Source organism: Macaca nemestrina, chromosome 4 (assembly GCF_043159975.1).
Source record: "Macaca nemestrina isolate mMacNem1 chromosome 4, mMacNem.hap1, whole genome shotgun sequence".
Classification (NCBI taxonomy): Eukaryota; Metazoa; Chordata; class Mammalia; order Primates; family Cercopithecidae; genus Macaca; species Macaca nemestrina.
This window is the reverse complement of record NC_092128.1, coordinates 4,798,528-4,810,921: the sequence shown is the minus strand read 5'-3', so window position 1 is coordinate 4,810,921 and position 12,394 is coordinate 4,798,528. Positions and strand designations below refer to the sequence as shown.

General features: G+C 36.9%; 1 protein-coding gene across 5 annotated transcripts in view; it reads left to right on the top strand.

Moving 5' to 3' along the window:
• LOC105474942 (dipeptidyl peptidase like 6) overlaps positions 1-12,394 on the top strand; it is a 1,161,442-nt gene that overhangs the window by 794,530 nt on the left and 354,518 nt on the right. For all 5 annotated transcript variants that reach the window (XM_011729883.3, XM_011729885.3, XM_011729882.2 and 2 more), the window contains exon 4: positions 7,721-7,815. In XM_011729883.3, the coding sequence (XP_011728185.1) occupies positions 7,721-7,815 (95 nt within the window). The remainder of the gene's footprint in view (positions 1-7,720; positions 7,816-12,394) is intronic.

Here is a 12,394-nt window from a genome sequence, read left to right as displayed (position 1 = left end):
ATTGGAAATATTCTATACCCACAGCATCCAACACAGTACCCACCAGCTATATGTGGTTACTGAGAACTTGAAATGTGTCTAGTATAAATGAGGAGCTAAATTTTTAGTGTTATTTAATTTTAATTAATTTTAATATTAATGGAAGCATGTGGCTAGAGGCTACATATTAGCAGTACGGTTCTAGATTATAAATATGGTTCAACTAAAATATTTGCATTTCACTCATATTTCCTAAAAGAAACTGGCAGTAAGAATTAATGTCAGCTTTCTAATCATTTTTGATTCTTCTTATAACTTGCCATACACACCTTACTGTTTAAGAGCCAAAGGAAAAATCACTGTTCATGAGAGGCGGTGTATCTACATCTGGACTGAAGACCTTCATTTGGCTGCTGTGAGTTCCTAGGCTCCCAGCTCCTGACTTTGCAGGGAAAATGTTCAGAATTGGAGCTTGTGGCCCAGTAATTATTGGAGAAACCTGGTGAAAACACAGTCACGGATAGCCTGCAACCAAAATATCAGGTTAATTCTATAAACAAATTATGGCAGAAGCCCAAAAGGGATGAAATGAAAGACCGGTGCAACAGACCTTTATTTACATTATAGCTGCATGATGTTTTTAAAATTCTTGAACTGTAAATAGAAAATGTTAAACAAAAGTAGAAAGAATAGTAAATAAGCCTCCAAATCTGTTTGTTTTTTAAGTATCATTTTAAGTTCAAGAACTTATGCATAGTTGACGAGCTTTAATCTTTTGCAGTTATTAGTTTTATCAATGCTCCAAATGTTCTATTCTTGGCCAGCGGGAGGCTCTCCAAGATGGCTTCTGAGTCATTTTGGCATGGTCCTAATAAATTTTGACCTTTGGGCTCAGATATGGCCTGTCACAGACCTGGAATTAGCCATTTACAGAGAGAATCTGGGTTTCATTTGGTGGGAAATGGTATTTCTAGACTGCAATGTGGGTACTAGAGATTACACATTAATATTTTATGACCATAATATTGATGTTGACTGTCTTAAGATATGTGTTTATCGTATGCTTTTGTTATCAGAACATACATAAATGCAAGTAAATTATAGATAGAAATAAAATAAGCAATAGAACACTTTCTATTGCTAGTTATTTAAAATTAAAAGATGATATGAGAAAAATTTACTACATTCATTGTGTATACTCTTTGTTTCAGAAATTAAAATCTATTACTATGTGAGGATTCTTTGTGATATTTATACAATCAGGGATTAATGTACTCTTCAAAACCAAACAGCATATACAAATTACACTTAGTAATGAGATCTGTTAGCTCAATTGTTAATGAATCTACAGTACCATAAGATGCCATAACATTATTTAAATTTTTAACATATGCATGGCCTTTGAAAGCCTTTTAAAAAATGCATTATTGTCAAGCAAAAGTAAACAACATATAAAATCAGCTGATATATGATGCTATGAGTAAATAACTGGAATTTTATCTTATTATTGAGAGAGTTAGAAAAATAATTTGTTATTCTTATATCAGTTTGAAAACAAAAAAGAAACTATCTTCCTAGTCCTAGCTACCAATGCAATTTTTTCCATTTCTGTAATATTTTCAGCTTGAAGAATTGCATAAGTACACAGAAAAATGAGATTAGTGGTATATTTTAAATGCAAAGCACTAGATATATTGCACATGAAAAGTAGCAATTGGTGGTGCCGTAAGCTTTCCTTTGGGAAATTTTCTCCTAGGAATCTGACATTGTATGTTTCTTAGAACTCCCACTGAGCGTGGCTTTTCAACTTTATCTCCCTATCCATATAGCATTAAAATGCACTGTACACTCCCCTGTGTAACATCTTAATGCTTTGCAATGATAAGGATAAAATAATGATAATTGAATCTCATGAAGAGGCACAAAAGTATAATTTGACAAAAAAGAAACACCATGCCTATGCCTCTGTCCTTACTCCACCTGCGTCAGGCCCTCCTCTTTCTAGAGCAGTTACTCTTACACTAGTGGTTCTGGTCATTGTTTTGTATGTAAGGTGGATATTTGGTGAATCAGTCTTATGATAGTATTAATTGGCTCAATTCATTATACATATATTTAGCCTCTAACTTGGTACCAGTCATTATGGTAGGTATTAGAGATAGAAAATCAGGAAGGTGTGGCCTCTTCTCTGGAGAATCATGTACTCTAGTGCAGAAGACAGAGAGTTATAACAGACAAATAACTCTATCATGCTGTGATGAGTAAAAAATAGGATGAATGAAGTGTGGACTGAAATCAGGGAGAGATGAATCCTGCCTTGAAAAGTCATGAAAACTGTACAAGGGAGTTGGCCTTTATGCAGATCCCAGGAAGATCTTACCTGGCCATAGTAGGAGAAGGACATTACAGGTGCAGGGAGCAGTATGAGGGAGTGCAGAGGACTGGGAGACATGGTGGTGCTCAGGATGCTTTGTTGGGGTGATAGGCATTCAAATGGGAAGAGGGGCCAAGGCCAGAATTGGAAGGACCTTAAATGTCAGGCTAAGAAACTTGACCAAAATAGTTTCTGCCAAAGGGATAAAAAGGAGTTTTAAAAGAGAGAGATGGCTTTGTCTGCACAGAGAATGGAAATAAGGAGAGAGACCCATTAGGAGACTGCTGGAGTAGTCTATGGTGAAGGTGATGACAATCAGAACCAAGGCAGAAACATTGGAAATGAAGAAGACAGGTGATTTGAGAAGGCTTCGAGAGGAAGAATGGGCAAGTTAGGAAATAATTCAAAGAGGGGATCCCCAGTCACTGCCTTCCCACATTGCTGAATGACCTGTGAATCGTATCTGTGGAAGGGAATCAAGGCAGGTCAGCTAAAGAAGTTAAACATCTTCACTAACAATAAAGCTGCTACCCAAGAAACAAAGTTGGTGGTATAAGCCTAGCAGAGAAAATTGCCTGCTAGAGCAAAGGAAATAACATTTATTGGGAAATAATATCAAAACCCAGAATGTCCAGAAATTAGTATATATACATACAAATAACCAAGAAAATGGAACACATGCTCAACATAAAAGGAAGTTAATAGTTTGACCTGGAAATGGAACAGACTTCTGGAACTGACAAATATTTTTTGAAAGCTATTACAACTATCCTCAACGAATTAACATAAGCCTGTTTTTCAGTGAATGAAAATCTCAGCAGATGGTTTGCTGCACCCATCAACCCGTCACCTACATTAGGCATTTCTCCTAATGCTATCCTCCCTCCCCTAGCCCCCCACCCCCTGACAGGCCCCAGTGTTTAAAAAATTAATTGGGAGAATAATAAGGAAAGCCACACCCTGGTAAATAATTTTTAAAAAATACATCTCAGACAAAGACTCATATCCAGAATGTTTAAAGGACTCAGTAATAAATTGTAAAAAAAAAAAAAAAAAAAAAAAATGGACAAAATTTTTTAAGATACTTTGCAAAAAACCTGCAAATGACCCATAATCACATGAAAAGATGTTCATTATTACTATTTATCAGTGAGATACCACTACACACCTGCTAGAGTGGCTAATGTTTAAAAGACTGATTTTGCCAACTGATAGCGAAAAAATGGTGTGCATGTGACTCTTACACAATTGATGGTGGAAATGCAAAATGGTATAGCTACTTTGGAAAATAGTTTGACAGTTTCCCATAAAGTTAAGTGCAAACATATACCATATGACCCAACAATATAATAGCTACAACCTGGTAGCAGTCTAAATTCTCACCAATGCATGAATTTGAATGCATAAAAATTGAAGTCTATCAGTCCACTAGACTACTCTTTTGCAGTATAAGGGAATGAAACATTAATACATGGAATAACATGGATAAATCTCAAAATCATTATGATGAGTGAAAGGAGAGAAACACAAAAGACTGTGTAATGTGTGATTCTATTTGTAAGAAATTCTAGGAGAGGCAAACCTATCTAATGAACACAACAGATCACTTGTTGCCTGGGGCTACTGATGAAATAGATGATCCACAATAAAGGGGCATAGAGGTCTTTCACATCCTTTGTGGATTTATTTCTAGATAGGTTATGTTTTGTGTTATTTTTGTCAATGGATAAATATAAAAACTCATGGAAAGATGCTAAAAAGAAAAAAGTAAATAAACAGAAAGGCAGACAAAGTACACAGAAGGAAGACTCAGTGTTGTAAAGGTGTCCAATTTCCTCCAAATGGAACTTTCAACTGAAAGAAATTTCAGTCAGTTTCCCAGGAGAATTCTTTACTAGTTTAACAGGCTGAATGTAACACGTATAATATAAACAGCAAAATCCTAAGAAACACCAAACCCTTCGTGAAGGAAAATCATATGGGAAAACTTCCAGATAGCAAGGTGTACTACAAAGGTACATAATTTCACAGTGTAGTATCGATGCAGGAATGAGCCAACTCATCAGTGAACACATAAGAAAGTCCCATATGACCCAATGACTGCAGATATTGTTGCTGAAATATTATTGATGACATCACATCTTACAGAGTGAATAATGACCTTCTCAAATTGTACTGGAACAAATAGCTATAGATATAAACATAGAAAATTAGATTCCTACCTCACACCATACATTCATGTCATCTTCCAGTGAATTAAGCCTTTATTTTTTAAAGGAAAAGTAAAAAATGTTTCAGAAAAAATATAGGAGAATATTACTATGACCTTGTAATGTGAAAGTATTTATTATTTATGTCATATCAAACACAAAGGGTAAACATTTTTTACTACATTAATAATTTCTGTTTATCAAAATATTTTATATGTAAAATGAAAACCACAACTAATAAAATGGACTTTCAACACATAAAACTAATGAATATTTCATATGGGATGTATAAAAATCTCTTATAAATCAATTAGATAAAAACATTCCAACAGAAAAAGGTAGGCAAAATAAATACACCAATGAATTTTATAAAATAAGACAAAAATAGTAAATAAGCACATGAAGAGACTTTTAAAGTGATTAACACTCTGATGATGCAAAATAAAATCAGAGATACCATTTTTTGCACCCACTGTATTGGAAGATAGTAAGAAGTTTGAAAATAGCAAGTTTTAGACAGGATGTGAGTTATGAGAACTCATTCACTATTGGTGCCTGTTAAAGTGCCATAACCACTTTTGAAAATAACTTGCAAGTTTAAGAATTCCCATAACCTAGGCAAAACCCCGTCTCTACTGAAAATACAAAAACTAGCTCAGTGTGGTGGTGCAAGCCTGTAATCCCAACTACTGGGAAGGCTGAGGCAAGAGAATCACTTGAACCCGGGAGGCAGAGGTTGCAGTGAGCCGAGATTGTGCCATTGCACTCCAGCCTGGGCAACATGAGTGAAACTCCATCAAAAAAGAAAAAAGAAAAGAAAGGAAAGGAGAGGAGAGGAGAAGCAAAAGCCTTGTACATTTGTACCAAAAGAGGTAAAGAAGAGTATTCCTAGTAGAATGGTTTGTAATAGCAATAAAACTAGGAATGACTGGTATCCATTGTAATATACACTTGAGTCGTGTACATCAGTGAGAACTAAGAGCCAAGATAGTATGGACTATTATATTCACCTTAGAAATATGATATAATATAAATTACTGAGGAACACAGTAAATATCACCTTATTAAGCTCAAATGCAAAAAAAACTAAACAACATAGTATTTAAAGATACATAAACATGTGATAGAACTGTTAAAAATACTGGAACGATAAAATTCAGGAGAAAGAAAAGCAATCATATGTTCTAATTCTGAAATGGTCTCATTGGTTTCCATTGAAACAAGCAGGTTTTATGTACCTCAAATGTAGTACAGCATAATCTTTTTTATGTACGTATTTACTTTAAGTTCCGGGATACATGTGCGGGATATGCAGGTTTGTAACATAGGTAAACGTGTGCATGGTGGTTTGCTGCACCTATCAACTCATTACCTAGGTATTAAGCCCTGCATGCATTAGCTATTTATCCTGATGTTCTCCCTCCTCCTGCCCCCCTGCAACAGGCCCCAGTGTATGTTGTTCCCTTCTCTGTGTTCTCATTGTTCAGCTCCCCACTGCACACTCTTAAACAATCATTATGTTTCACTGTGATCAGTAATGTGGGGGTGGGGTAAAAGCAGAGAACTTGGAACTCCTGAGCGGGGGCCAAAGGCCATAAATCTTCATCCACTGAAGGCAAAGTTGATATTTAGAAATTCATTCAAAGTAAAAGCTAGTGAACAAAGGGAGATAAGGAGATAATTAAGTAGTAACCTTTTTTGCAACTTACATAACTAACAAACTTAAGTGCTTTCTAAAAAAAAAAAAAAATTCTAAAATTTGCTATATGAGGGCAACTTCACTGAAATGATTGCAGAGGTTTCCATGTGAGTACTTGTAATGGGAGATAGCTCATTCAATAGATGCACCTTGGTGTGTTTGCTTAAGAAACAGAAAAATTGACTCATTTGATTTGTTCATGAAAGTATTACCAGGAAAATAAATGAAAACAATTTCACCTAAACATCTGTTAACTTTAGTACTGAATCTTTGGATGTAATTTACATAATTCGTAAAATAGATTGATCTAGGTCCATGTCGATGATGAAATTTTCATTATAGTGATAGACTTTCATTTTCCTCATAAAATCTACACATACTTAAATTATAACAACTTCTGCTTTTGAATTAATCCAGTCTGCATCATGTTTTTCAGTCATCAACTATTACATGTGAAATGCCTTTACCATCAAACTGGCTCAAGGTTACTGCCTTCACTCAGAAAAATAGTGTTTTCCTTCTCCCCACTGTGGTCCCTGCCTCTCAACCTACAACCCTACATTTCAGGAAGTAATTTTCCCGTATGAAATTTTCTTACTGTCTTCTAAGGTAGTGGCTGCAAAATGGTACCTATCTCTGCTTTTATTTTGCATCATCAGAGTGTTCATGACTTTAAGAGTCTATTCATGTGCTTACTCACTATTTTTGTTTTATAACATTTCTTGGTGTATTTATTTTGCCTATTTTTTTTTTCTGTTGGAGTGTTTTTATCTCATTGATTTTGGGGAGTTTTTTTTTTTTTAATACAACCCTACCTTTCAGAAATATGCCCTTTCATTCATAGGAGATATATAAGTACGTGTCCATATGCATACTATTTTGAGTCAGCGTTTTTCCTAATTTTCTAAATTTGAAATCTTGGTTGTTCATATACAAGAGGCCAGACTCAGCATCTATGAGATGTTTAGATTCAAAGGTATTCACGGCAGCGAAGCAGCTAACTCCTCCAAGCAAGAGCACCTAGGGGAGCTTGTGGAGCAGAGGAAAGTACGTTTTGCAGGATGTGGCTATGGGCCGCAGGCATTCTGCATACAGATTTACTCCAAAGTTGGATATAGGAAATTAGTCCCTTTACTAGCAGTTGTCTTTGGCCTCTTGGAATAGCTGCTTTCTTAATCTGCTCTTTGTGTCCTGCCCAAGAACATTCTAGCTGTTCCAAAGGTTTTCTGGGTGTGCGCCTGTGCTTTCTATGTCAGTTTGTAAAGTAGGAGAGAAGCATCACGTGAGGTTGGATTAAGAAAATTTAGGTGTATTGCACCATATTGAAAGGGCCCTTTGATGAGTGGGAGCCTATCTTTTTTTTCAAAACTAGCGATTTTACTTTACATAAGCATTCGTCAAAAGCTGAGGGGAGTTCTTTGATGTTTCACGTGGTTTTTTCTACTTCCTCTCTTACAGATACAGAATTCATCTACAGAGAACAGAAGGGAACAGTGAGACTGTGGAATGTTGAAACAAATACTTCTACTGTCTTAATAGAAGGCAAAAAAATTGTGAGTACTCTCTTTAATGACCAGGATAATTTCGGTTTTTCTTCCTGCAAGTCAATAAAGCAGAAAATGACTTTTGGTTTCAACTTTTCGCATAGCCAAGGAGAAGCAATAAACTTGTAACACTACAGGCTGAGCAACCAAAGATAATGTGAAATTGAAACCACACTAATTTAATAAGATAAAAGCACTGTTTCTTTCAGTGTCCGGGAAATTTCTCTGCAGGTGTTGGGAACAAGTGTTGCATATCATATATAATTAAAAGATAAAGTCCTAAGGCTTTTACACATTTACAGAACAATTGCAATAATGCATGTAGAATACTTCAGGAGAATTTGCTCAATCCCGTTTAAAAAAAGCTCATCTCCACATGCATAGGAAGTATTAACTTAGGTACTGTGACTGTATTTACCCTAATTATATTAAGTGATGCTTATGCGTTAAAGCAAATACTGAGTCAATATGAATGCCACTGCTTTATAATTTGGGAAAACTTGTTTTCCCAAATATATGTATATTTTTTGAGACAGGATCTCGCTTCATTGCCCAGGCTGGAGTGAAGTGATGCAATCATGGCTCATTGCAGCCTTGACCTCCCAAGCTCAGGCAATCCTCCCACCTCATCCTCCTAAATAGCTGGTACTACAGGCATGTGCCACCATGCCCAGCTAATTGATTTCGGTTTTGTTTGTAGAGATAGCGTCTCACAATGTTGCCCAGGCTGGTCTTGAACTCCTGTACTCAAGCAATCCTCCTGTCTTGGCCTCCCAAAGTGCCAGGATTACAGGCCTGAGCCACTGTATCTGACCCCAGAGATTTAAATGGCATTAAGATTTGATGTTCATGTGTGGTTAAAGATATGTATTAGAAACATTGACAGAAGTTATATACCAAAATCAATTTAAAGAGAATTAACGTTTTGTTTGTTTACAAAATGTTCAGACTCTTATTAGAATAAATAAATCTCCAACTCTAAGCAGTTGATTCTTTTCTTGTTTGAGACACTGGGGAAATCAAAGGATGGAACTAAGGTTAAATCTATGTTAAAAAGCAAGAATTGAAACAGGCTGTGAATCCTGAGTTACAGCGATCATAACAGGGCTCTGGTATGAATCAGAAACACAGAAATCCTAGAATCCTATAATCCAGGATTAGAGGAGGTTGTAAAAAAAAAAAAATTAATCGGTTCCCTGGTTTTACAGATAAGGATACTGAACCCAGACTTAGAGCATGAGTCTCCCAGCTCACTGATGGCTGAGGGAGCGTTCAGGCCGGGTCCCAGAAGCCTGCATTCCAGGGAGAAGGAAGATGGCTTCATCTTTACCCCACCCCACCCCAGACCCAGAGAAATACTGTGCTGCCTTCCTCTCCCTCCTAAAGAACATGGAACTTGCTAGTTAAATACTGCCGTTTCTTTTCTTTTGCATAAAGATACATTTTATTAAAAAGTTTGCTGAGATTTAATATTAGGTGGATGCTGCCCTTAACATAGACTGCAGGTGTAAGGAAGGCCTCGCGCTGTTGGATGATGGCGTAGTTCCAAAAACCATCACTTGATTGAATGAAATAGTATTCTGCAAAGTAGGACCTAGGACAAATGCATGTGCCTGCATTTTTGCATTAGAAAATCATCTTTGGTAGAATTATTCCCTTAAGAGAATCTGATTCAACTCATTTAGAAATACTAACGTTGCAGAAATGGTTTTCTAATATTAATAGAGAGGATAAAATGATCAGACTGTTGCTGAGCGTGAGTGCGTTTTAATGTCAGAATGTTATTATTTCCTGTGAGGATGTCAGTTTAGTCAAGGCAGTGTTGTACAAAACAGCAGCACTTAGCAATGAAATACATGAATGTGAGCCGCCTTCTTGTTTTAAAATCAATAGCTTGTAACAGATCATATATTTTAACTGAAGTTATTTTAGCCAAGTCCCCTTTAATAAGGTGATTTCAGAAACCACCATGGGTAAAGAAAAGTCCTCATCTCACAAATTTGCTGGCTTATTCTATGTAATGCAATCCTTTTTTTTTTTTTCCTTAAAATGTCATTTTTCCATTCATTTTATAAACATTTATTAAGCACCAAATGTGTACAGCCTAATGGGTTCATTATTCCTTTCTCAAAGCTACATTTAAATGCTCATGTCAACAGACTCAAAATAAAGAAAACAAAAAACGTGTCATTTAGCAGTCTGCATTCTAATTTAATTTAATCTGGATTTAATTTCCACAGAGCCACTTAGTCATTTAAAATTATCATGCCTCAATTGCTCTATCTCCAAATTAAAGCTGATTTCTTCTGCCAGCCCAGAACGTGGGTACTCTGTGAGATCCAGCAATGGAATATGTGTATGCTCTGTGTGTTTTCATGAGCAAGTACTGAGAAGGTGAAGCCTGGTGTTCCACAGGGGCCAGAGCTTGGAGGATCGTCCACAGCCCAAAGGAGGACATTGGACTGGGAATGGGGAGCAGTAGCTCTTCCGTATTCTGTTCTCTTGCCTTCCTGGTGGCTGATCAGGTGTTTTCTTCTCATTTGAATTCCAGAAGCTGTGAGCTTGTATAAATGATAAAAAGCAATCTGAGACCAACTGTAATTTTTAAGTTGGTCTATAAAACAGCCTTAAACAGATTGAGAAATGGAAAAGAATTGGTAAATTATATGGTCAGCAGAATTTTAAAATATTCCCTACAAACAACCTCTAATAACCTTATTCTCTTTCCCCACCCAGTAAAAACAGACCCTCATCATAACTGATCACTGCAAGGTACCAAAGCCTGTTTGCCTCCAGCTTCTTCTTTGCTCCCATGCTTACTGTGATTGGCTCTTACATGGGACAAGTAGATAGAAGGGCCTGCAAATCACTGCAAACATTATGTCAATCCAGCAAGAAAGCTTTTAAGATCGCTGGTGATTAAGCAAATTCAGAACTTGTGCTAAGTTCTGTATTTTCATGGAGGTATTTCACCTTGCCTCCCCCCAAACAATTTCTTTTGACTAAATGTACTAATTCAATCATCCTTTATTGTGCTTCTAAATGGTAGAAATCATGAAATATTTCACAATACCACAAACACTTCATATTGTTGAGTTCAGGCCAGGTGCAGTGGTTCATGCCTGTAATTCCAGCACTTTGGGAGGCCGAGGCGGGCAGATCACTTGAAGTCAGGAGTTCGAGACCAGTGTGGCCAATGTGGTGAAACGCTATCTCTACTAAAAATTAAAAAGTTAGCTGGGCTTGGTGGAGCATGCCTGTAATCCCAGCTACTTGGGAAGCTGAGGCAAGAGAATCACTTGAACCTGAGAGTTGGAGGTTGCAGTGAGTCGAGATTGTTCTACTGCACTCCAGCCTGGGCAACAGAGTGAGACTCCATCTCAAAAAAAGAAAAGAGTTTCTGTATGTGTATACATTTAAAATTCTATGATGATTATATTATGGTTCACAATTTGGGGGGTGTTCTTTTGAGAGAGAGAGATATATATATATATGTATCTATAGTAGGCTATTTCTTAATCCTTATTATTTGTATATATAGATATATATATGTATCTATAGTAGGCTATTTCTTAATCCTTATTATTTGTATATATAGATATATATATGTATCTATAGTAGGCTATTAATCCTTATTATTTGTATATATAGATATATATATGTATCTATAGTAGGCTATTTCTTAATCCTTATTATTTGTATATATAGATATATATATGTATCTATAGTAGGCTATTTCTTAATCCTTATTATTTGATAGCATATCATATTTGATGGTAGCTAAGAATTGAGTTTTAGAAAACATTTATCAAAATGTCTTGATCCATTTCCTCTTTTGAAAATTTTTGAAGTGTTTGTCTACATTTCTACAGAAAATGAATCAAATAAAGGTACAGTTGTCCCCAAAGCACAAGCACATCATCTCTGAAGCAGCTCTCCTCAGCTATACAGACCGCAGCCCAGTTCTAAACTCACTGGAGCAGGTTCTGTTTGGGATTTAATTTTGTCTCCCACATAATGCTCAGCACCATGACCTGCACATAGTAGGTGCTCCATTGCTATGTGTTTTATGAATGACTGCTCTAGAGTAACAAATCAATAGAGTTGAGCAGTTTTCCAGAAACATCCACGTGAGCGAGAGGTGTGGAGGGGCATTCAGCACTAGGGTCATGACTTTGAACTTGAGATCTACCTTCCAGCCTTGTCATTGTGCTCTGCTAGGGTCATGACTTTGAGCTTCAGATCTACCTCCCGGCATTGGCCTCGTGCTCTGCTCAGGAACAGCAGGACCCCAGCCAGGTGCACAAGGTCTGAATGTCCAGTCTTATCCCTCAGGAGTGTCATAGGACTGAATTACAGATGTAACAGCTGGAACGTGGGTATACGCCACATGTGGATTCCAGAGCGTTAGGCTAGACCAGAGAGCCTGGGTCGGGCTCAAGGCCCAGGCAGGAGGAGTGGGGTGGTTCTATGAAGGAAGATACAGAGGATGACCAAGTCCAGAGGAGCATGGCAACGATGCTGCCGCATGTGGGTGGCTGCGTGGGTCCAGGCAGCAGCAGCAGACAGTGGAATCCATGCCCCTTTA